A 26,744-nucleotide genomic window follows, 5' to 3' on the forward strand; every position below is an offset into this window, starting at 1 on the left:
ACAAGCCGCTCAAATAATACAAATATTTACAGTTAAGTGTGACTTTGGTTGGAAGAAAATGTTACATAGTTAAAATAACGGTGCGCTCAAGTAAGTTCAACGCATTGACTTTATGTATTAGTAGTCCAGTAAAGATTTAGAGGCATATACTGTAGCATAGTCAGTCATAAAAATTAAATTGTAGAGTATATGTTAAGGATTTAAGCCCAGAGGCCCTAAAGAGAACCTGGTTTTTTATAAAGCAAGAAAAAGTTATAGACTACGGCTGCAACGCAGCTGTAATAACCTGCACACACGCATTTCTTATATCATAAAAGGATTTCTTATAGCATAAAAGGGTATAAAAAGATCTTCATCTCGATGCTGAACGGTCAGTTTGTATGGAAGCTATTCACTACAGTGGTTCCAGCTGAACCATGTATCTAGTTGATAGCTGACCTGGGTCTGGATAGTGCTCAGGTGACTCTCAGGCCGTGATGTAATGTGATTTGAAAGTCTTGAGATGACTTCATGGGAAGGTGGCAGAATGCTCAGTGACTGTCTGCTGCCAACTAACTCTATATAAGTAACGCAAACCAGTGCCTAGCCAGTGCTCAGGAGACTCTCACACCACATTGCAGCGCAAAGTGCGATGTGATGTAAATTGAAAGTCACGAGAAGACTTTGCGGAAAGCTGACTGTCAGATGGCTCTATAGAAGTAAAACAGGCACTGTGCCTGGCTAGTGCTTAGGCTACTCTCCCGTCGCGATGTGATGTGATGTGATTTAAAAGTCACGAGATGACTTCGCGGGAAGCTGGCTCTTTCTGAGCAAAGCAGGCACCATGTCTGGCCAGTGCTTAGGCTACTTTTCCAATTCGATATGTTTGGACATTTTTTGACCTTGTCGAATTTTAATAAGATGTCTTGATAAACAAAAAAAAAATTCAATACAAAGACTTGATTTAGATCAAAAGGAGGAAATGAATATTAAATAAAAAAAAATCGAATATCGAAAAATCCACGACTGCTCTCATTTCATATATTTCGTCATTAGCACCATCCCACAAGAGACATTTAAGTAAGTAATTAACGGCAAAATAAAAACGAAAACCAAAACACGAAACAATGACAAAAGAAAAAACATGAAAAATTAGAGAAAATATTTGTAAAAAACACCTAGTAAAATTAAATTTGCTTTGTATTTGCTATGATTGAAATACTGCTAATGGCAGACTGCGTATCTACAAAGTATGCATATCGTGCATACTTACGAGGCAAGCGCTATCAGCGAGACCGCGACGAACTACATAGCACGAGCCCTAAAATATTATATCAGTGCGCAGGGTCTCAGAAGCAACACCAGCAGGCAGATAAGGAGTAAGAGTGGTAAATTATCACTTTCTCGCTGAAGGCTGAAGTGAAGAAGAGGGAGTGTAAACGTAAGAAAAATAATACACACACATGTATGTAGTTACAGAACGGCACAAAATACTGAACACAAATCGTGTTAATGTAACAGAAGTGTCAATCATATTTACAGTGTTTGTAACAATGTGCGCGTGTGTGTGTGTCTGGCTGTCATATGCTAAAGTAATTTTCCAAGCATGTCAAATAACTATGAAAAGCTGATAAGATAATTTTTTCGTAAAGACATATAAACCAAATGTATGTATGTAGATATTTACAAACATTTTACTTAAGTATGAAAAAATAGAGAAAACAGGATTGCAAAGCACAATACCAATAGGGAAACAAAATAAATCAATACTACACAGCACCTGGTATCTACAAAGTGCAAGAAGCGCCAACAAGTAATAGATAAATATTTAATTTAAAGTAATTTTCAATTTCCCGCAATAGCCAGCAAGCAAATACAATAAGTTATTTGGCATTAACTGCCTATAAAAAATACTTATCTTGGATTATTTAATAGCTTTGACGCGATTGCTGTTAGCTATCATATGAACTCTTTCAATATTTACAAATGATTTGTTGCTTTATTTTATAATACAATAAAATTAAGTTTGTTTGCCAAGGAATTCCCCACTAATAAAATATTTTCGCTTTTTTTCTCTTTTTCTTTTTAGACGGAATCTCTAAAAATCTCCACAGATTCGGATCTACACGATTGGTTCATGGAACGTGATATGAAAGATCCGGCTGTTATGATACTAAATGATAAACTCATGTCAGATGCGCTATTCAATTTGCAGCCAATTAAGTCGGAACACTCATATAGTTTAAATAGTGATGGCGATTCATTGCCAGATTCACCACATAGCCTGCAGACGAAAATGGATGGTGAGTATTAGTTTGGTGTTGAATAAGTAGTCGTGTGTAGAAAAAGGCACGGAGTGAGAGTTTGAATTTGAATTAAAGAGTCCGAATTTCGGTAGTAAATTTAAATAACTTGAAATCGTTGTTGGATCGTGTATCTTCCATGATGAAATGGCAAACTTTACTTGAAGAAAAATCTCAAAGGAACGGAAAAAAATATAATGTCATTTGCGGTCCCTATTGGTCTACTTAAAAAAAAAAAAACAAATTCTTACATGTGGAAAAAGGCACGAAGTGCGCGTTAAGGTCAATTGAAACTCAATTTAAATGCAACTGAACTACTAAGTAGTCAACTGTTGTACAAGAAAAGCAATAATTCAATTTTACTCAGATTTTTTGTTCAAATATTTTAATATAAATAGAACTCTGATCTCCCGAGAAAGTTACTACTAAGTGCAAACTACTACTTAATTTAGTCAATTAGTAAATTCACTATAGCGAAAAGTTGCTAATTATATAAGGAAATTAAACTAGTTGCAATTTTGTTGGATTTTAGCCGATTTTTTCAAAGTATTACACTAGTCAACAAATTCGAAACTTTCAAAGTATTACACTAGTCAACAAATTTTCGAAATTTTCAAAGTATTACACTAGTCAACAAATCCGAAATTTTCGAAGTATTACATTACTCAAAAAATATGTAAAAAAAAATTGGGAACGATGTGCTAGAAGGCCTGTGGAATATTTGAGGTGTCCTAAAAAAAAGTCAAAAATTGTTCATCACTTACAGCTATTGTTATAAATGGTGGTGGTTTGATACCACTTGATTACAACACAAAAAGTTCTACGTGTTAGGAAATTTTTGCTTTCATTTTCGATTTTAGCAACCCAAAATTAGTTAGAATTATTACTATAAAAAATATTGCCTACACTTAGGCGAAACTATATCTAATACTAGTTTTTAGATTTTATACTTAGAATAAAATATTGCCTACAATTAGGCGTTCTGAGAAATTATATCTAATTCCAGTTTTTAGAGATTTAATACTTAAAAGTTCATAATTGCAAGAAGTTATCAATTCTAATAGGTATGAATTTCCGAACTAATGAATTCGAAATTAAAAAAACAGAAATTAAATCAAATTTTTTTTTAATTTGATAATTTAAATTATATATATATGTATGTATTTCGAAATCTTTGAAAAAAATTCAAATTAAAATTTTTTTTATTTTTTTTTAATTTTGGAGCTAAAAATTTGTATTTTATATAACATTTTTACATAAGAGCAGTACCCTTGCCCAAAAAAAACTTCATTAATAATTAATTATACATTTAAAAACAAAATATGTAATTTGTTTTAGTCAAAATAATTATTTTCCGTAGAAGCGTGTTTACTTTACGAGTCACTGTGAATTCATTTGCATGTGTGTGTGGTAATGCGTGTCTGTCGTACTTTAACCTAAAAACAAATATAGTTTTTAATATTTTTCTTTTGCAAATTGTCGTCAACTCAACAGTATTGGCAATAACTAAAAATAAAAAGCAACAAAAAACTGACAACAACTCCATTACCTAAGCAATATTTCAATCAAGTCAGCACTACTCATTAACTGCCTAGTAATTGTAACGAAAACACATGCAACTACACGAGTATCGTGACAAATGAGTTCTCCCATTTTCCGCACATAAATTAAATTTTCCATTTCGTTCGATAAAAACAAAACAGATACACACGCGCACAAGCACAACAACAAAATAGCACTTGAAAATAAAATAAAAAAAAAACTCAAAACTGTAACAATTTGTGTTAAGCGCAAAATTAATATTTTTGTGGCGAAACTAAAAAGCAGCAAATTATCGGTAACGAATTTGCTTGAATGTGGTTAATTGCGGCACCGTTGTGTGGAAATAGTACGGCACGAAAATATTAAAAAAAAAATTTGTAAAAATTATTATATTTTATGCTGCAGCACGTGCCAAAGTGGCGCTAGAATTACATAATAGCTAATGGCTTTGCTAGATGATTACCGAGTAGTCGCATCAATTTAATTTGCAGGTATGCTGCCAGTTTTACTGCCTATTAATCGGATAAAAACCAGGTCAGTACCGGTTACATATACCAGACTGTTATAAGAAAGAAAACATTAATGCCTCACCCTTTTGTCATGCCCTATCTAGGTATGTAAGGTATTTTTCTCGGAAATCACAAAAGCTTTTGCACAACATGTTGCCATCACCACCACATGAAGGTTGTGACAAGATGTCAGTGATGTATTTAGTTTATTATGCAATTGCTAAAATTCGAACTTATGAGTTTTATGTCATGTCAAATGACTATGAAGATTGCCAATGATAATAAAGTTGTTTAAATTAAATACATATACATTTTTGAGTTTTATACATAGGGCAGATAGAAGCTAGATAGCAAACTGTATATTATGTAGTGAAATATAATGATTGACGTTTAAAGTAATTATATTATACAAAATATTTTTGATAACATAAAGAAAAACAACGGTAATGTAAAATTACTGAGCTTTCATAGAGCTTTCATTGCATACTGGAGCTTTCAGATACTTAAAAGTAAAAATACTGAGCATTTATTGAGCTCTCATTGCATACTGGAGCTCTCGAATACTTGAGAAGTAAAAGTACTGAGCTTTCATTGCATACTGGAGCTTTCGAATATTTAGTATTTGAAAAGCAAATCAATGAGAGTAGAATTTATTCGAGGCTATTTTTAAAATATCAACACATCACTCTGGATTATAGAAAAACATTTCTTATATCAGAAAAGTCAACCTCAGGCGTTTTTTGAAATTTCAACGAATAGGATTGTGGAAAAATATTTCCGATATCACAAAAATCACACTAACTGAGATTTCAATACGTTTCCTTTTCACAATTTCTTTTTGAAATTGCAACTTAGGTCTACAGAAAAATATTGCCAATATCAGAAAAAATAACACTAAAAGAGATTGCCCTCAGAAAAATATTTACAACCCAAAAAATTCTGTAACTTAACCCTATTATTAAATTTCACTATTAAATTATGCCCCAAATATAATTTTATTTGAAGAACAGACATCGCTCTGTTAAATTTTTTGACAGATTCACTGACTTACAGACTGTTAAAGCACAGCAGACTACTGTTGACATAAATGCAGTTTTTTTTCTCAGTGTACGTTGACGAAAATAATAAATACGAAGTAGCAAAGCGACATTTGTTTAAATAATATGTTTTTTTGTTATATGAAAATGGGTTTTGAAGCAAATATTAAAATTTTGTGGTCCTCCAAGCGCATTTTAATGCAAACAAATATACAATTGTGTAAATTTTTTAATGTACACATATGTGTATGTATATGACATTATTTGTTTGTGTGTAAAATTGTATAAACAGCTGCATTAAAAATATAATAACTTAGGTAATAGCTGTCACTCATGTGTGGAAATAACAGTGTTTTTAATACCGCCACACTATCTCTTTGTGTATCTGAAATATTATTTTGCGCTCAGAGTTTTTCAATAATGCGAACTATTTGCTTTTCTTTTTGAAAATAAATTTCGTTGACGTTAATGTACATTTGAGCGCATAAAATTACATTGAGGTGTTTGCGAGGTTAAAGAATAAATAAGTAAATGCTAGTTTTAATGAAGAAATGTTTAATAAGCACTTGGCAGTTGGACTTTTATAAGCAATATTTCAATGTCTGTTACCATTGTCTGTGCGGAAGCACAATTTTAGTTGGTTGTGACAGCACTTCACACATAAATATTATTTATCATATTTTTTTGATATTTTTTAGTTAATTATTTACACAAATGCATGGTACAATAGTTCTTCGCTTTCAACACTAAATTTGTTTTGGCGACTCATGGGCTTATAGCAGTTATTTAATTAAGCTGTTTTTCTTTAATTTCAAGGCAAATATTTACGTCAGTGCTATATCGCGGGGCGTTAGAAGCGAGAACTTAAAGAAATTTCTATAAAATTATTAAGAATATAAAAAATATTATTTTATTTCTATAAAAATATAGGCCTTAAGGTACTTGCGGGGTTTTTTCTATAACACTAAAGTAGATGTCTATAAATTATCTCCAAAAAGGCGTAAAATATTGGGTAGTCGAAAAAGACTTTTCGTATTTTTAATTATTATTCATTTTTTGTATATATTGTATAGAGGTTGTAAATTGCATTATTATTAGCTTTACGAATTCAAGATGGCATAAAATCAGTATATAATATCCACATCCAGACATAAAGCAAGTATTGAGGTAGTTTTTGACCACCAACGGCCAACAATGAAGCATAGCCACAGGCGTTGTATGCACAAAATTTATAAAATCTCTAAAATAGATTAACAAGTAAGCCACACATAAATAAAAGCATATAATTTATTGTATTCTATAAATTCTATGAACGTTAAAACAATACAAGAAAAGCATCAAAAATATTTCACAATTATTGTAAAATATATAGGTATCTATATTGGTGAATTTTTTTGGAAAAAACAGTTATCTATAAATTTATGAACGTTAAATATTTAAAAAGTTGCAAAAAAATACAAGAACAGCAACACAACACAAAGAAATAAAATTAACATATTTTGCAAAGAAATCTCCAAAAATATATTAGCAAAAGTAAGCCACACCCTAGCTTATCATAAATTTGTTGTCCACCCCACCTGCCTCCATACAACTTTAACAACTAACGTACGACAAGTGTGGCGAGTCGAAGTAATCAGACAAATATGGTACATTCAAACAGCAATAATGTATTTAATGAAAATTAGCATCAAAACAAAAATCCACTGAAAGTTCATTGCATTGCTTGTTAATGACTTAAAACCAGCATTAATAATATAGACTGACAACATTCCAAGTTCAGTGGCCTCATTAAGGAAATACAATTTGCGCTCGAATAAAATAAACTCACATTGAAAGATTAAATAAAATCTCATTTACTTCTATTCGTTCTCTTTCCGGTCCACCCTCACCACAAAAAGACATGGAAGACGAATGCTATCCCGCAATTTCGCTGAAAACCGCCACCAGCAACACAGCACGCTCACGGCACGATGTCGACATTACCAACAGTGTTGACCCCAAGTGCTTGGCCATATCGGTGGACTGCGATGATACGCCCATGGAATTAGCTACGCTAGAGCACAGCACTCACACAACCAGCAGCTCCAGCAAGTTAGCAACAAACACATTGCTCACCACCGCCGCTACCTCCAGCACAGCCACACTAAATAGCACACTGAGCATATCCGCCAGCACCGCAACCGGCAGTGGTACACTCACTGCGAGCACCACAACCCGCCAATCTGCTACAGCGTTGCCATTACGCTACACACATGCCGGCATCTATGCGAGCCTCAGCAAGATCAACACCACCGCACCGATGACATTCAATCTGCGCACCGCTGAAACGTCCAGTGGCACCAGCAGCAGCAGCAGTAGTTCCGGTTATGGCGGCAGCAACACCACTACAATTACACTTAGCAAACCCGCCGCTACGCAACAACAACAACTGCAGCAACAGTCACATCTCCAACAGTACCTACCTCAGGCAGCGACGGTGAGCACAGTTTTTGAAACGAGCAGCTGTCGTACGCCGTCAACAGCACGCGAAGGCAGCTCTTCGCCGGACATCTGTTCGGACATCGAAATCGATGAGTCGGCCATCAAGGATGAGCCCATGTCACCGGATTCAAGTTGCCCGCCCAGCCCTAATTCGCCGGAATGCATAACAATGGCAAAAATCTCAAAGCTAACCCCGCGCACTAACTCCGATCTCGTCTTTGAGCACAAGGTCAGTACCGAAGCATCTATTTGTTTTAAAGAAAAATGTTGCTAATATTTATATTTCATATGCACACTACCAGAACGGTTGTCTGCAACTCACACCCGCCTCACAGAGCTTACTCAAAGCGCAACAACTCGCCACAACCGTCAATAATGGTCAAAACATTGTAATGCCCAAATTGAATATTAAGTCGGAGTCTAGCTACAATGGTGTTGGTGCCAATGTCAAGCATAACGGTCAATATGGTCTGCCATTGACGCCACCCTCCTGCTCATCGAGTGATGGTGATTCCGAAGGTAATTTAACACCGGAACATTTACTATCACCACTTTCGCCCAACACTTCAGTTTCTATATCTGTGGCCAACCCTGCAGTCATTACCCCCGTTGCCTTGCACGCCGCGAATGTGCGCCGTAGTGCCAGCAGCAGCAGCTCGTCATCGCCATCATCCGCCTCGTCGTCGACATCGTCACTGCATGCAGCCGGTCGACATGCGTCAGGCGGTACTAGCGGTTCCACACGTCAGCCGATACACACCCCGCTCATCAGCTCGCAGCCGGTAAGTTGTGCGGTTATAATTGGATTTTTAGTTACAATACTAACACATTATTTCTTGCTAAACATTATTGTTTGCTAAACAGAAAGGTTCCACTGGCGTGCTAATCCTAACCGAGGAAGAGAAGCGCACGCTACAAGCCGAAGGTTATCCAATCCCGCAGAAGCTACCACTTACCAAAGCTGAGGAGAAGTCGCTCAAGAAGATACGAAGAAAAATCAAAAATAAGGTGAGCTCATAGTAAATCATAGTTTAGTTAGGGAAAAGCCTCGAACAAGCCTTTAAAGCCTAAATTAAAAAGAATTCTGACAGAACTTATTTCCGCGAGGGATGTGTTAAAAAAGAACTATGTAAGTTTCTCTTACCGCAGTTGCAACATTAGTTGCTGGGAAGAAATTCTTTCAGAGTTTAATTTTTTAGGCTTATCTTGTGTGGTAACAGTAAAACAGCAGAATTTAGAACGATAGGCCGGTTTCGACAGGTTCGGACCATAGCAAGAGGTTTATTAATGTCATGCGAATTCACATTGTAGGACATATACAATATTTTATATGTCAAGATGTATTCTGTATTATTAGGAGCTTAACCTACTTCAATAGACAGAATGAAGTTGCGCTTGGGTCACTCTTGTTTCACGCGGCAGCCGGTAGATTGCCTTGTATGTTGGCAACAACGTATATTTTCTTCGTACCAAGTGCTGATGTCTTGAGGATCTTGTTGCGGCTTCATATTTTCGTGACAACAGTGGTTGTATACAGAGTGAAAGAGTGCAGACTCTTAAATGTAACACTTGAGATCCAGTTCGTAAAAAAGGTGGCCATAGATTTGGCATGGGAGATATTTAGGTTCCTTGCAGTAAACAAGCGAGAAAATTCTAGGCGGCAGGCGATCACCGCTTATCCCACGTACTCCTAGGTCCAGTTCTTTAATAGGATTTGGCAGAATAAAGTTTTAGGCTCATTGCAGTGATGAAGCGAGAAAGTTGTAGGTGATAGCCGTTCACCGATAAACGATTGTTTTGTAATCTCTCTGTCGAATATAGTAAAGTCGAGATCTCTTAGGTTCTGCATTTAACAGCCCAATAACGCAGTATTTACGCTATATTTCAGATTTCTGCACAAGAGAGTCGACGCAAAAAGAAGGAATATATGGATCAATTAGAGCGTCGCGTCGAAATACTTGTCAATGAGAATAATGAGCAGCGCAAACGTTGCGACGCGCTGGAGCACACGAACGCCAATCTACTAAGTCAATTGCACAAATTGCAAGCGATGCTGAACAAACAGAACAGCAAGAAGAACGCTTAAGCGACTATAAAGGGAGCGAGAGAGCAGGCGCTTGGAAAATACAGTGGAAATATTTTCGCAAGAAATTCTACGCTTTTTCCGCGCCGCTGACAAGGAAATGAATTTATTGCGCAGCAGCCCAACTAAGAAGTTGCTAAAAATGTAGCAGCATTGGTAAATAAGAAGTTTGTTTTTTTTAATTTTTCTATAAAATTAAATGTTAGGCGCGTGAATCTGTGCGTTTTTCGGTTAGAATTTCTAGTAGTGGTAGTTTACATATTTTATGAGATATTTACACTGTTTGAAGGTAGCATTTTTTATGTAATATGTATATAAGTATATATGTACTTGCTTTTTATGAGAATATATTTAAATGTATGCAGCATTTTTTATACATAACAGTTATCGTATATAAAAAGTAAATATATTTACATGTATTTAGTGTGTAAGTGAACGGGCTGGACAGGCTGTAAACAGATTTTATATAAGTATACATACATAATTGCTGTATTATAAAAGTATGAATAAATAAAATAAATAAATCAATGTGCATTTCGTATTGTAGATCAATACTATATTTACATGAAAACGAATTTTGACCAAAAAACTTACTTAATGCAACATTTAATATATTATATACTTATATATAACACATACATACTACAAAGTACCATTATGTAAGCCACTTAAAGTGCTTTACTTATTGCATGCATATAGTTGGCATTATATAATTTAATTAAGTGTATCGGAGAAAAGTCCAGCCACACAGTCCATGCCAATTTCGAAATCCATCTAGTAGTGTAGTGCAAGTCCAAGTTTTATAACAATTACATACATACATATACTTACATTTTAAATAATTTGTAAATAATAAATGTTATTAAAATGAATTAGCAACATTCCACTATTTTAACTAAACATTTTATGAATTAATTATATGAACATTAATTAAAACAAATTTTATAAATTAAAATTAAAAATTAATAGATAATAAATTAATAGAATTGTAATTATGATATTTTTTTATTAAAAAAATATAATTAAAAATTATATATAAAATTTTTTTGCACAATATTACGCGTTTAGTTTAAAAAGTTATTTGTAAAATTTTTTTAGCGCTCACCTACATATGCTTTTACTTATGCTCAACAACAAAAAAATTGTTTTTTTAAAAGCGTTACTTACATATATTCCAAAAACTTCACTTTAAGTTACTAATTTAGTACGCATACACATACATATATTATACATACATAAATCAGCCACATGTGAATTTTTAGTAATTATATATTAAGTGCAATTAATTTTTTTCTGTAATAATAGCTTTGGCTATAATAAAACTTTTCTTTTACGTATTGGTATAAAATTGCAATAAAATTAAATATGAGTTAAAATAATTTATAATAATTAAACAATCATTTAATTAACTGAACTAAATTAATTAATAATTAAATTAAATTTATTAAAATTAATTAAATAGTTATTTTTTAAATATAATTAATTCATTTTTTGCAATATATTTTAAAAATATTTTTATTGCACTTTTTCCGCTCGCATGACATTTTGTGCTTAAAGCTCACAACAACAATATTACGTACTTCCACTATAATTAATTAATTTAATTACTTTGTTTGTAAATAAACAGTTATTTTTACATTTAATTACAAAAACAACAACAACAAAGTGTAAGCTTAAATTTTAATTTTAATATAAAAAGTCTCATTTTCTCTTTAATTCTCATTTAAGCAATTTCATAAGCAAACAACAACTTTCATTTGCTAGTTTAAAAAACAATATTTTTGCCTCGCTTTATGCCAATATAATAGACATACATAACTACATGCAATAAAATATTTAAACCACACGTTTGACATTCGCAAAAATCAAAGTTTTAGTTAAAATTTAGTCAGCACAAAAATTGTCAGAGCAAAAAATCGCAAGAATATTATGTTTTAATAATATTTGATACTTCAAATTTGTGGTACAAATTTATATATTTTTTAGCATGATTAATGAGGTAAGCATTCAGGCTTTTTGGGTTTAGAAAAACTTTTTAAGTTGTAACAATAGTAAGGCAGCATAGCACAAGTGACGAAGCAAGTAGGAAGCAAAATTTGGGTGAAAGCTTTCACAAAGCTTTATATTTTAAAAGCTTTGTAGTTGTTCGAAAACCAACGCTCGCAAGCTTTCACGAAAAGCTTTACGTCTTAAAAGACCTGTCATTTTATGGAAACCAAAACGCGCAAGCTTTCACAAAGCTTTATGTTTAAAGCTCTGTCGTTTTTCGAAAACTAACGATCGCAAGCTTCCACAAAGCTTTATGTTTTAAAAGCTTTTTCGTTTTGTGAAACATGTTGCTGCCTTAAACACAATTAAGTTTATATAGTCTACTACTACCTTAATTTCCTATGGAAATTCCAAAGCCCATTAGGTCTTTTCTTGTGCACAAAAGCGCGCCAATGCAATTGCAGAAAATAAAGCAATCATTGCTGAGTGTATTTCTTGCAATTGTTGTTGTAGTTATGCGTTAATTTTCAAAAATAAAAATTCATAAAAAAAGAACAGCTCAAGTCTCTTTATATGTACATAAATTTGACGCCTTTCCCGAGTGCGCGCTTTCCATCGCTACTGTGTGGAAGACTCGTTTTCTAGTCTTTGAATTTCTGCTAGGAAAGTATGGGTATTTAACGGTTTAAATTAAACCAATTTGTTTGGCATTTTCAAACGCTTCTTTCTAACGCTAAACCAAGCCTCGTAAAAAGTTATGTGCAATAATTCCGACTAAATTTATTTATTAATAGTGAACAAAAAATAGATAAAAAATATAAACTTACTAAACATCCGCTATTTGGTGAATGTTAAACGTGTTTTGTTTGGCATATTGTTCCTTTATTCTTAGACAATAGCAAGCAGTGTTGATTACTTGAAGAAATATGCAAAGAATATGCAAAAGGTTGGGAGTAAATGTGAAATTACATGTTCAATTTAATTTCAAATTAAAAATTTTTATTTAATGCTGTGCTTTTATAAGCTTTTGAAAGCGTCTTAAGACATTTTTTTTAATGTTTTACAAGTGGCTTTGAAAAGAACGCGGTTTTGATCATGTTTTTTGAAACAATAACAGAAAAAGTTTTTCTTATCAAAGTTTTTGGAAAATATGTCGTCGTGAATGCTTGATTTTGAGAAAAATATGTATGACTTTGGTACTATCTGCCTTTTTGTACTTTTTTATTAAATATTTTCAGCATTAAAAATTCAATTTGAAAAAGTTTTTCTGAAGTATTTTTTCAATTTTTTTTATTTGCTTTTTTAAAATACTTTCAAAAATTTTGTCTTTCCCGAAGTTTATAAAAATTTTATTTCGGAAATTTTAAAAAAATGTTTTTTTTTCGAAATTCTTTTCAAAATTTATTTTTCGAAATTTTTTTTCTTAATTTGAGTTTTTAAAACTCTTTCAAAAATTTTGTCTCGAAAAATTATTTTTTAAATTTATTTGTCTAGAGTTCGGTTCAAAAATTTTTCAGTTTTAAAATCCCAATTTTTTTTTATTTTCTACAATTTTTAACTTTTGCGTTTTTGTTTCATAATATGCTTTATTAAAAAATAGTTTCGATTTCTTTGCTGAATCGTTTTTTTTCTTTCAAAATTTTGTTTCGAAATTTTTTCATTTCCCAAAATGTTTAGAAACACTTTTCTTATTCTTTTTAATTTTTGCATTTTTTTCTAAAATTTTTTCACAAAATTTCGTTTCTGTTTTTTTAATTTTATTTTAAATCATACCATACATATATAATGTTTATAAGCGCGTATTTTCGAAGCGTAAACTTACTAAAGTGGTGTGAACTTCTATATAAAGTTAAAAAATGCATGTAAATATTAAGACCTGATTACTATTTTTAAACTAAATTGTGTATATCGACTACTTTAAACTATTAATTTTTAACTGTAATATAAAAATATGTATTTGAATAAAATTAATATACTTTTAAAAGCATTTCGTTGATAACTAGTAGTTGTTTAGAAAAAACTTTCCGAGCCAATAGAAATTATTTTAACGGTACACATACATATGTACATATGTAAGTAATATATAAATATAATTAAGTTGGTCAATTTTTTTTAATTTAATTAAATTTTTTTTCTGCATAATGTTTTAGGTCACAATTGTTGTAGTTTTTAATTTTATTTCATTGCAGCACATATAATTTATTTTGTATTTGTTAAATGCAAAAAATATTACACGCTTTTGACATTCAAAAACAAAGCATATTTTAATAGTAAGACTGTACTTTTTTGCGAAAAATTGCACAAACGCAATAAAATACTTTCAAATTACATACATACATATATGCAAGCATATGAATAAATTTGTAAATATTGTAATAAAAGAAATTATGATTTTATTCGTCAAGAGATAAGAATTAAAACTAATTATATTTGTAAAAAAATATTTTTTTATTAATAAATGGCAATTTAAAGGCAAACATATATATTTTTTAAAATCAATGTGTAGAAAAAAATATTTTCCAGCAAATTGTGAGCAAAAAATTGCAAACGAAAACAGAAAAAAATCAAAAATTCAAAGTAACAAAAATATTTTTTCAGAAGCAGAAAAAAATTCAAAGTAACAAAAATATTTGCTTTTTGTATTACCAAGCAAATTCGAGTACAAATCTGCCTGTTCCAATATGTTGCAGCGGCCGTGAGTTTAGTTTTGCTTTTTAAAAAGAAATCAAAAGTATTTTCAAACATTCTACACAATAAAATTAACAACTAAATACAAATATTATAACGCAAAGTACACCAAAATCAAATAATTAAAAATTTAATGTTTGGAAAATTGCGCAAATAAATGAATTTTGTGACTAAAAAGTGTGTAAACGAAAGCAGTCTTTAATGCAATATTTTTATTTTTTTTTTAAAGTTCACTTACAAATAATGTCCATATTAAATGTTAAAAGCTTAGTCATTAAAAATAATTAGTTTAAGCGCCTTAATTTTTCATAAAATTGTTTATTCTTTTACGAAAATAATGAGTTTTTGACTTTAAACACTATAAATCGTTTAAAAAAATTGTAATTAATTAAATTTCAGCTGATGATGTATTTTATTTAGTGATATTATTTATTGAAATTTAGTTATTGCTGAAATTATTTTATTTGCAGATTTTTTTTGTATTTTAAATTTTTTTTTGACAAATCAAACATTTTTTTTAATTATTTAATATTATTTGTTTAATATTTAATTAATTTTTTTATCATTTAATTATTATAATTTTTTTCATTTTTTTCATTTAATTTTTGTAATTAATTTTTTTCTTTGCACTAAATTTTTTAAATTTTTAATTATTTAATATTTTTTTTTGTTTTATATTTACTTAAATATTTTTTACATATAATTATTGTAATTTTTATTTAAATTTTTTTTATTTCATTTTGTATTTAATTTTTTTATTATTATTTCTTTGTAAAAGATGTATGTAACATGTAGCCACATTGAAGTCATTTAAAATTAAGCGCATGTAAACACAAAATTTATGTATGTTTCTGATTTAGCCGTAAAACTAAATAAAATTGTTAAATAATTTTGTTTCTGGTGAAGCTTGGCAAAGCAAACATTGCCTTGTAAACGCCAGCGAAGCATATTCATATATAAAAAAAGTGTTAAAAATAAGCTAGTTACCGTTACCAGCGAGTGTATGTAGGTGGTGAGCTGGGCTATTGTATATTAGCGTATAGAATTTAAATAAAATGCCTTATTTTATTACAAGAAAGTGCAAGCTCGTGGTACACAAATATACATACATACATTTAAATATACTTACGATACAATGTACTTATTTACATTTAAAGCAGAACTGTACATACATACATACATATAGCGTATAAGAAGCGTAGATATGTGTATGTGAAAAAAAATTGCACAGAAACTAGAAAAAAATTAAATATACTAAAAATTATAAAAAGTTTTAAAAGTGCAACAAAATTCCGCAAAATCTGTAATTGGCAAGTGGAAATGTGCAATTTTGCTGTTTAGCTGAAATTTATATTAAATTCATTTTATTCAAAAAATAATTATTTAACTACTATTAAATAAGTATACTCCTAAAATTAAAAGTAAACGTTTACCTATATGCATATATACATACATACAAATATTCTAATGTATTTAGTACAATTTGTTGAGCATAGAAAAAAAGTGACGAAAAACAAAAATAAAGCGTAAAAATTAAATAAAACTATTAAAATATTTAAAACAACTAACGACAAAAAACGAGGCACAACTTCCATATAAAATATATACTTATACATATATACATAAATGTATGCAATTAAAAAACAACAATAACAAAAACCATATTTTTAAGTGAAGAGATAGAAACTTTTAATGCCAAGAGAATGTAATTTAAATAAATGAAAATTTTACGATATTTACGTACTGTATTTGTTTGTTGCCTGATATACGCGTATACACAAATAATATTTTATTTAATTTTTTTTTTCAATGAAAAGTGCATATTATACATACATTTACATATTTAGTAAATACAGACTATACTTAAATTGAATATATTTACACAACTAAACAATGAAGAGCAAATTGCTAACGATTTGCAAATCAAAAAGACATGCAAATAAATTTATTTAAGTTAATTAAAATGAAAACAAAAATAATTTTAAATACATAAATGAATTAAATGAGGCGTTAAAAGCTAGTAAATGAATTTAATTATTTTGTTTAGTGAATGAAAACACTTTATGCATAATGAAATATCGTAAAATGTAAAAAACCAAACTACAAAAATATAAAAAATTTATTCAAAAATATATATATACAATACATATAATGTTTTAAAGCAAAATTCGTAATACTTTGTTTTATTTAACTACATTGCTGTGCGGGTTTTAGGAATTAAAAGCCACGATGCCACAGGAAATATTATTATTGTTTTATAACGCTGACTATGTATGCGTTAAACAATTTCGACACTGTAATGTACATATATAGTTAATTAGTGGCCTTACGGTAAGCACATTTCTCCAAATTCTTTCAAATTACTTTGCTATGACGGCTGGACAAAAATCATACACTCACTCCAATTCACAAACGAAACAACGACTAACTTCGGAAAAAATAACTTAATCGCTAAGGATTATAGTCGAATGCATCAGACTTTACAGATATATAAAGAAAATAAACAGCACCAATTGGATTATTGGCTGGACAAAAGATTTGCTACTAGCCGAAGCGTGACCATGCTTGGTAGCGTGTGTACTGACGCCAGAGGAAATATTATTATTGTTTTATTTTAATTTATTGTTATAAATCTTAATAATGAATAAAATAAACAATTTAAACGCTATAGTTGTATGCATAATAATGTAGTTGTCAGCGCAAACACATTTCTTCAAATTACCTTGCAATGGCGGCAGTGCAGGAATGCCAAAAAATCGCCGAAATTGAGGAACGCAGCACTTTTCACACTCTCATTTATAAACTCACACTCACTTATAAGCACAATTCACAATTTTATACATTTTCACAACTTTTCACTATTATTTTACATAATAAATACAAGAAAGCAATTTAGAGATATTATTTGCACAGAAAGAAAATTAACGTAACTGTTTTTCATTTCCTTTTCCTCCGTTGTTTTCCGAACAATAACAACACAAGCACAGAGTTGTAACGACATTATTTTTTTTTAATGGCCGATTTGTACACAAGTACCAATATTTCACTACTTTTTGGTAAACTAAGAAGTAAATTAAAGAAGAAATGCTGTTGTAAAGCAATTTTTACTAAATTATAGGCTTTGTTAAAACTGGCATGTGAAATAAAAATTTTATTGTAACTTGTGCGGCACATTTGTTTCTGGCAATGTCACTTTCATTTCTTCCAATCAGATGGCATGCTATTGTGAACCAACTGTTTTCGGCGAAGCAGCGAAGAAAAAACAATTCAATCCACTCATGCAAATTTTTAGTTTTTCAGGCATAAAATAGTATCCAAATTAGTAAGGAACCACAAAAAGCGAGCAAATTAAACAATAAACATTAAAAATATTGCAAAACGGAAAAATATAAATTGGTTGTTGATTTAATGTGGTAAAAATAGCAAGGTGTTTTTGATAACCGGCACGGTTTTGTCGTAGGTTTTGGATTTTTTTCTTCAATAGCTTATGCGCAGTACAGAGCTGGAAAGTGGAGATAAAGTCAAAAGTCAGTAAACAGAAGACATCAAAAAGAAGCAGTTGAAAAAGCAGACGGAATTTAGCTTTTGTCAAATGGTTTGTGGAAAAACACTAGAAATTTTCGCTGAAAATTTTCTGAAATACTGCAAACGAAAAATGAATAAATGCGTATAGAATAATTTTGTGCATACATTTCATAGAAAGAATAGAGCGTGTTTGGTACACGAAGGACACAGAAAGGACAATTGGTGAAAATCTGTGAAACACCTGAAGACGATCCCAGTTCCCTACACCAAATTTGTCTATGTGAAACAGACAGATTATTGCTTTTTCATTCACTCAGGTAATTAGCCAAATATACCGCTCATTCCCCTATTCGTATAAAGTTGTTTTAATGACAGCCAGAATAAAAATAAGCAGACAAAAGGTAGTGGAGAAGGAAGGGAACGAACAATTAAAATTTTATTCGGATTCTAGAATCATGTCGATTATTGGAGTGCTTCGCTAACAAACATTACGCGTAAGGTTTTACCATATTGTCATGGAAATACATATGTTTTCTCGCATTTATCTCATTATGTAGTGTGTGGTAAAAAAAAACGTAAATACCTTGCGAAAATTCGGGAAAGCAAATGTATCGTTAAATTTTGCGCAAAGTGGAAATGTGTATGAAATCATTCGAGTCGTATATTTTTAAATTGTCGAATGAAACAAATGTGTGCTGCGGAGAGATATTTTCTAGAATTCACTAATAGTTTCGCGTTGCGTGTATAAATTAATATTGGTGATAGTTAAAAAAAAGTACCTTCGTTGAAATAAAAATTATATTGATGTGCGTATGCAAGTTCATGTAAACAGAATTTCGATGCAAACCAGCGTCCGTGACATTGGTCTCGAATATTCACATGTGTCATAACAACAAAAACCAATACAAAACATTCATAATATATATATATATGTACATGTGTAAAGCTTAATATTTAACCTGTTGAAAAAGATGAAACAAATATTTTCTTAAAAAATCTTACAAGCAGCTAAATTGAATTTCAATTTGAATGTCATCTTATGAAATCACGCCACATTTCGCGCTACGTACCTCTATATTTTTGAAACATATACAAATACATTTATTTGGGTTTTGTTTGAGTTCGTCAAAGAAAATAGACTTGCCAAAATCCAGAATACTTTCCGTCCGCTATTGCATATTTCGCGTAATGTTTGACAACTTTCTCAGTATGCTGCGAAAGCGTCGCCGCCTTGATAATGTTCCGGACGTAGCAACGCCAGGGCCAGCCGAACGAGCAGCTAACGCAGATGACTATTGGAATACATTATTTAATACAACAAACAATACAACAGCCGCAAATACATCAAGTGGTTCTTCCTTCTCCACACCCGTCTGCACTGCCGTCCCGCATTTAAACACAACGAAGTCCAGTGGTGCTGTCGATAACGACTTGTCGTTGTTGACACTGCCATCACTAGAACTCTGCTCAATTGATAGGTAATTAAAGATTAATTTTTTATTTATTTTTTTTTTAATATCTTTCCAGTATTTTCGACGTTCATTACATTACGTCGCGTAAACTATAGAGGCTGGCTACACAAGAAGAGATACAATATTTTAAGAAAATTATTTAATATCTCTCGTCTTGCTATTTTAGTATACATATAAAGCAAACAAAGCCAAAAGACAACATTCCAAGTGTAAATTTGAAACAAAAAAAAAAACATTCACAACTGATTCGTGAAGTACAAAAACAAGAAAACACACACCGAAAACAAAAAGAAAACGTAAAGCGTCCATACAATAGATTTTGGTCAATTCATAGGCATACAAACCACAACGATAGTAGGCGTTTTAAAAGCAACAAAATAAATAATAACAACGAAGATATACACGGTGACTGCGTGTAGAGAAAAATCACAACAACCAATAACATCAATAGTCAGCAATTGTCGCCCGCGCAAGATACTCCATTAGTTCGCAGTTTCTGCATAAAGGCGAACTGATTTTTTTTCATTTCCTTGTTTGAGCGTTTAACGCTAAAAAAGCTTTCACCACGTCTCAGGGAGAAGATATGGACATTGATTCCACTCCTGTGCCACCACCACAGGAGTACTCAGATAACCCAGCAGGCTATCAGTCGGAATCATCAATGAATTTTGATTATTTGCACGGTCTAAATGACGCTGCGGCAAGGGCGTCATCATCAGCATCATCACTAGGCGGTCATGTAAGCTTTCCGGAAACGTCACGGCACTTTAGTGACCTTGCTGGCGGTGGTATAGATGTAAATGCTTCATCAACGCAGAGCTATGGATATGTGGACGACAGTAAAGCATTGGACAGGTTGTTATACAAGTGTATTTACATACATAGTAAATAAACACTATAAAACTGGGTAGCTATATACCTATAGTATGTCTGTCAAACATGTTTTTCGCCAAAAATAATTTTTTGTGGAAAATGTTACGTTTTTAAAGTGCTTTTCAAACAAAACTATGCAAGCAGTTGCCCTATTTCAACATTAAATTATAGCGTGTAGGCGAGAAAACTCTAAATAAGTGCATATACATAATCTATTAATAGACAAGTGATTAAGAAGTTTCGTAGGTACCCATGCAAACACTGTGCACACTTTCGTTTTCAAAAGTCCGTATAAGGGCACCTGAACGCGAGTATCTCTTGGAAATACTTATATTGTATGTGCTTCGAAATGTGTCTGTTAAGTGTGTAAATGCTGTAAAAAATTTATCAAGTCATTTAGTTATTGTCGATTTCTCATGTAAATATTATTTCTTCACTATTAAAACTTGTAGCTACAATAATTCCGTAGTGCAAAATTTTACATGCACAAACATATGCACATAAGTTTGCTTATTTAATATAATTTAAATTTGGCTTGTAATGATTAATTTTATCATAACCGTATTACAAAAATATATTTGTATGTATGCGTAATTAAATTCCATCGACTGCACTTTTTAGTGTCCAAAATCAAGATTTTTTTTATAATCTGTTATGCTGAAGGTGTATTAAAATTAAGTAGTTTCTAATTGTGGTGTGGCATTTAATTTACTTATTAACCTTTAAAAATAATTATTTTATTTCTTTTTATTTTTATGTATTTATGTATGTAACTTGATGTACTATTGAACCAATCAAACAACAAATCACAATTACCAACAAATCCAAATAATATCAATTACTCCATTGTTTCATCGCAATTAAAATATACCACACGTAACAAAATGCTAAACAGGCCCTTTAACCTTAACGAAAGGTAATTCCAATTATAATTTTTCCAATTACATACTTAATATTTTGAAATTTAGAAAAAAAACTTCACCCTTAATATCAGTGAACTAAAATAATAATTGTTGTTAATTTAGATTTGTTTCAGTGTTAGATCAGTTGGATGCGCGCGTCGAGAAATTCCGCAAAGATGCCTTGGGCTTGCAGGAAAAGAAAGACTTTCTACTCATGTCCATTGATTTGATCAAGAGTCACGATATGCTGCATTCCATGATGGAGGGTAAGCTTTTGCATTTAAATTTCAATAAACATTTAATAAAACAAATTATTATTCTTACTTTGCAGCGGAACGTGAGGAAATCTTCTGCTACATACAACGAGTTAACGCGCGTCTCTCCACCGTCGATTTATTGGTACATACGGTGCGCGATCGTTCGCAGGAGGATGCGCTCAGTCAAATCAATGCACTGATCGATATGATGATTACTATTGGTGACCCAGTGTTGTCACGCCAACGTTGCCAACAATACCTGAATGCTTGCTGCAGCGCAGCGGAAGCGTCATCATCGTACGAATATGGTGTGGATATGGATGCTGGGCCGGTCGATAAGAAATTCGAGAGCGCATTATTGGGCTGCACGCTCGACGATCAAAAGAACATTAAAAAGCGGTTGCAGGCTTTGATGGGTTATTTAAACAAACAGACAATACGAAATTGAGTTTAATTTATGATAAAAAAAATATATTATAATACAAAAAGTTGTACAAGGAGACATTAGGCATCTAATTTAGTTTAATGAAAGCCAATTGTTGGGATATATCTGCCACAAAACACGTGATAGCCGCTAGTAATGCGAGTTATGCGCCGCAAGTATAACAACAAAATTGAATTTTCGTGCATTGTTTTTATACGGCACATATCTTACATAAGTACTTCTTTAAAACTTTTGTCACAAATATGAAAAATGTTTTTTTTTGGATATATTACGCTCTAATACTACCGTTGTATTTTTTTTTATTTTGGCTAAATAATTTGTAAACTTTCAAATGCATAACGTTGCCATACCTACATATAAAATGAATTAGCACAGTTTTTGTAAAAGCAGAATGAAATACAAAAATTTCACAAAAAAGTAAAACAATACATTTTAATTTAAAATGAACTTTGCCCATCTCTAGCTAAATATTTTATGCATAAAAATTACTTACATACATACATTTACTATATGTAGAACAAATCGAAGAAAAAACATTTAAGAATCTGTTGTGTAATCATAAAAAAATAATTTAACTGAAGTAAAAAACAAAAATGATTTTTAAAGTAAAAAAATCTTAAGCTTACAAAACTAAAAAACTGTGTTCTTTTTTCTAGTTTTTGTTGTATTTTTTATATTTATTTGTTTATTTATGTATTTATGTTTTATGAAATTTATTTTATTTATGAAAATCTTTTTTTCTAATTTTTATTTTTTATTTTTTTTTTATTTTTTTTTTTATTTTTTACATAGATATTTACATATTTTTTTTTTTTTTTTTTTTTTTTATTATTTTTTTCTTTAATTACTTTTTTAATTATTTATTGTTTTTATTTTTATTTGTTTTATTTTTTTATTTATTTTCTGTTTTTAATTTATTTTTATAAATTTTATTTTTTTTAAATTTATTATTTTTTAAATTTTATTATTTTTTTATAAATTATTATTTTTTTTTTATAAAATTTTATTATATTTTTTATTTAATTATTTATAATTTTTTTTATAAATTTTATTATTTTTTTTAAATTTTATTATTTTTTAAATTTTTATTTTTTTTAAAATTTTATTTTTTTTATAAAATTTTATAAATATTTTTTTAATTGTTATTTATTATTTATTTACCTTTATTTTTTTGTCCTTAATTATTATTTTTCATTATATGTATGTATGTTTATATATTTTTTTATATATCATCTACATATATGAGCTCGCTCCCTCAAGTGACAGCCAACAACTCATACATAGCTACCATCAAATATTCGCAAAACAATGATCATCCGGCTCCAGCAGCCGGTCAGTCAACAACCACACCGCACCGCCCACGCCGAAGAATATTTGTTGTATATTCTTCGATGTAAAGTAAACGATCTCGTTGTCTTCCGCCGTTAAATTGCGTTGTAATGCGCAACGCACGATTGCACCGTACTTTGGAACGGCATAGTATAGCACACCGGTGCGCCCATCCACCATCATACCCTTGCTGGGGCCCAGCAAACTGCCCAACAACTCCAATTCAATTGAATTCGACTCGTCGTCCGGCGTCACCTCCGTCTGCTGCAATTGCTTCGCGTTCAAGTCATTGGCGATTTCATTGACTTCCTTTGTTTTTGTCTTTAATTGTGAGTTCGGTGTTGCATACAGCTTGCCATCCGCATCGGCAAAGAGTAGCTCACGCTGCCGGCCGAAAGCGATGTCAATTGGTTTGATTGGAAACGGTGCCTCAATAATGCCTTGGAATTTGCGACTGAGCAGCGCGCGACGACGCCACTTCTGTTCCACTATATCGTAGGCGAGTATGTGTGCGTCATCGGGACGTAGGAAGTAAATATACTTTTCCACTTTACACAGCGCTGGACTGGGACCCAATTTGATAATTAATTTCTCACTATCACGTGGTGTTAGATAGCGGCTACAGTCGATGCGCAATACCTGCCACGTATGTAGAGGTGGGTAGGAGATAAAGAAATCAGTTATATTTTTGAACATGGTTATTTTTTCCATATCTCTAAAAGACAATGTCTTCCGCTTAGAATAAAAAAATCCAAATTCTGCTAAACTACTGTGAGAGTCTTCCTAAACGTTTAGAATAAAATACTCCAAATTCGTCTAAACCACTGCGAGAGATTCCTTGAATTCATTTACTTCGCCTTAACTTGAAATTAAGCCGTTCTCCTGTATTCCCTCTATTACATCTCTAGTTCCTTCACTGCAAACTCTTTGTTGCCAGATCCGCTTAGAAATTCTAAAACTCAAGCTTAAAAATTGATTTAGCCAATGAAAACTCCAGTGGACTATCATTCTGTAGGGACGATCTTTCAGAGGGACGATTAAAAGCTCAATTATAAGCCATAGCAATGACAGAGATACATATATTTGTCCAGCATAGACCTCGACAAACCAAATATATGTCCAACATGCAACGAGTACCCGCATGACTCTAACCACCCTTTTGCATTCACAACAAACCCTACACGTCTATCAACCTTCTCCAACCCCGTCGGATTAGCACATTTCCTGGGCCTAGCTGACTTCGATGTTAACGAACCTGAATCTTACTATCCAAGCGGGTATTAGTAAACCGTCACAACAACAACGTCATAGATATATTCGCTCCTGCCGCACTGGAACGGTTAGAGCTACGCCCTACCATTAGTTAAAATCCTCGGTAGAAGTTAGCAAACCTTATATGTATTCGTGTCAGAAAAAAGCTTTGCGGAAACCCATCAGTTGTTCCCAAGACCTTAGTAGCTAAATTAAAAATCCAAATAAAAACCGAATATCATCTAAGTATCTACTATTCTCGGTCCACTATCACATTTTTAATTGATGACGTCACGATTTAATGGATATGTCTTCCAAACTCACTTCAAACAAAGTTAACGCGATGAAATCGTGGCAATCGCTTTATCTTTCTTGATTGATTTCACTCGAATTTCGCAATTTTGCTTCCCTATATTTCAATTCAAAGCTTCAATGCGGTTTTAGCTCCGGCACTCACCTCTGCATCGTTCCGGATCAAGTCATAAACCAGCAACTTTGGCGAACACATTTTCGTCGTTTTCTCTGCCTTCTCATCTGACGCCGATGGCACTTGCTCCCACCCCGCATCGAATACCCACAAACGTCCCAAATTATCCACCTGCGTCCATATAGCCTTCTGTATCAATTCACAGTCACTTCGATTGCCATTAGCGTGTGCGAATCTATGCGGATAAATCGCGCTTTGTAGGGGTACGAAATTTTCCGGCCATTTGGTGGCGATCAACGTGGGAAAGAGTTCACTCTCCACGCTAATGCAGAGGAAGACACGTGAGTAATAGAGCGATAGGTGGCGCACGCGATAGGATTCGGTGAGGCCGGTCTGTGCTAAGTGCCACGCGAGGCTGGTGTGCAGTGTTGTTATCATGACACCGATCAGGCAGATAATTATAGTGGAATGTGCATATGCACTTTTTGTTTGCCTTTGTGACATTTTTATATACCGTTGTTTTACAGGGTGTATTCCATTTACGGTTGTGCTCCGGCTGCCAGCACTGGTAAGTAGATAGTTTGCAACTGAATGCAATTGACCGCTGAATTATTGAAGAGTGGTGCAAAATATTTCCGCCACGAAGTGAGTGCATACGAGTTTGGAGGTTTGCTTCGATTTGTTAATGGAAGAGTTGCAGTTGACATGTGATTGCAAGTGTCTGTCGAAAATTCTGCTGAGCTGGGCGAAGGTGTTCTATATCAAATGCTCGATTGCTGGCTTGTTAACGAAACGACGTTGCTTTAGCCAAGAGGGAACTTGCAGCTCAGTTGATTGTCGTGCTTTTTTTTTGGGAGCAGACAATTGAGGTTGTACTTTACACAACAATTTTAGCTTTTTTGTAAACCACTTCCCTTAACATAACTACTGTTTGAGCAATACTTTGCAATTCGAGACCGAGTGTAAAAATTTTGGTAAACAAATTTCGTTCAATGTAGTGCGATTTGTGTTTCTTTTTTTTAATTTTTTTTTTTTGGATATTTCAAAGTAAACACTCAGCCAAGTTAAATCCGAACTTTGATTAAATGCTTCTAAATGTTTTAAAATCCCATTAGCTTGATTTCACATATCTTCTTCTGTTCTAATGGCGTAGACACCGCTTACGAGGTTATAGCCGAGTTAACAACAGCGCGCCAATCGTTTCTTCTTTTAGCAATTTGACGCCAATTCGACTTACCGAAGGCAGCCAGGTCCTTCTCCATTCATCTCTTCAACGGAGTGAACGTCTTCCTCTTCCTCTGCTTACCCCGGCGAAGGCTGGAGTCATATACAGAAGTTCACGCAAGTGAGGAGAGTTCTCTGATTGCCATTCACCTGAGAGTGGCCAGAAACTATACTTTTACACATGGCTCAAGCAGCTCACGACTTCCGGTCTTGGTCTAAGAAGCATCTTCTGGGTAGCCAGTAAACATCCGTTTGAAAGCAAGCTAAAGTGAGAGGGCGAAACATCCCCTTCACAGGGTTGTGCGCTGGGTTTGGGACCCGTCGCGTAAAAAACACTACCAATGAAAAGGAAACAACAGCCTCGAATAAGTGACACCCCTTTTGATGATGATTTCACGTATAATCACATAAAATATTTCATTAACATT

At 32.2% G+C, this 26,744-nt stretch overlaps 3 protein-coding genes and 1 long non-coding RNA gene across 11 annotated transcripts in view; 2 read left to right on the forward strand and 2 right to left on the reverse strand.

The window, feature by feature from the left end:
- LOC120779040 (cyclic AMP response element-binding protein A) overlaps positions 1–10,844 on the forward strand; it is an 84,036-nt gene extending 73,192 nt beyond the window's left edge. For 2 of the 3 annotated variants that reach the window (XM_040111163.1, XM_040111164.1), the window contains 5 exons: positions 2,069–2,282; positions 7,269–8,080; positions 8,154–8,633; positions 8,716–8,859; positions 9,740–10,844. In XM_040111163.1, coding sequence (XP_039967097.1) covers positions 2,069–2,282; positions 7,269–8,080; positions 8,154–8,633; positions 8,716–8,859; positions 9,740–9,937 — 1,848 coding nt within the window. In that variant the 3' untranslated portion in view covers positions 9,938–10,844. The remainder of the gene's footprint in view (positions 1–2,068; positions 2,283–7,268; positions 8,081–8,153; positions 8,634–8,715; positions 8,860–9,739) is intronic. The other variant, XM_040111165.1, reaches the window with a different exon arrangement.
- Positions 1–17,490, reverse strand: part of LOC120779050 — a 118,484-nt gene extending 100,994 nt beyond the window's left edge. The window contains exon 1 of the long non-coding RNA XR_005705599.1: positions 17,334–17,490. This is a non-coding gene — a long non-coding RNA (uncharacterized LOC120779050). The remainder of the gene's footprint in view (positions 1–17,333) is intronic.
- Positions 17,491–17,850: 360 nt separating this feature from the next.
- LOC120779043 (BAG family molecular chaperone regulator 2) lies at positions 17,851–22,138 on the forward strand. 6 transcript variants are annotated; one of them, XM_040111172.1, is made up of 6 exons: positions 17,852–18,206; positions 18,285–18,453; positions 19,664–20,463; positions 21,377–21,397; positions 21,507–21,649; positions 21,715–22,138. In XM_040111172.1, the coding sequence occupies exons 3-6, from the start codon at positions 20,192–20,194 to the stop codon at positions 22,086–22,088; spliced, it is 810 nt and encodes a 269-aa protein (XP_039967106.1). In that variant the 5' UTR covers positions 17,852–18,206; positions 18,285–18,453; positions 19,664–20,191; the 3' UTR covers positions 22,089–22,138. The 6 variants fall into 6 exon arrangements, with proteins under 6 accessions (XP_039967108.1, XP_039967106.1, XP_039967105.1 ...); XM_040111171.1 differs by having other exon boundaries at positions 18,311–18,453; XM_040111173.1 differs by lacking the exons at positions 17,852–18,206; positions 18,285–18,453 and adding an exon at positions 18,544–18,630.
- A 1,153-nt stretch (positions 22,139–23,291) lies between these two features.
- On the reverse strand, positions 23,292–25,726 carry LOC120779042. Its single transcript, XM_040111168.1, has 2 exons — positions 25,123–25,726; positions 23,292–24,053 (listed from the first exon to the last, which is right to left on the reverse strand). Exons 1-2 carry the CDS (start codon positions 25,594–25,596, stop codon positions 23,376–23,378), a joined length of 1,152 nt encoding a protein of 383 aa, XP_039967102.1. The 5' UTR covers positions 25,597–25,726; the 3' UTR covers positions 23,292–23,375.
- Positions 25,727–26,744: the final 1,018 nt, after the last annotated feature.

The sequence above is a fragment of the Bactrocera tryoni genome, chromosome 5 (genome assembly GCF_016617805.1).
Source record: "Bactrocera tryoni isolate S06 chromosome 5, CSIRO_BtryS06_freeze2, whole genome shotgun sequence".
NCBI lineage: Eukaryota > Metazoa > Arthropoda > Insecta > Diptera > Tephritidae > Bactrocera > Bactrocera tryoni.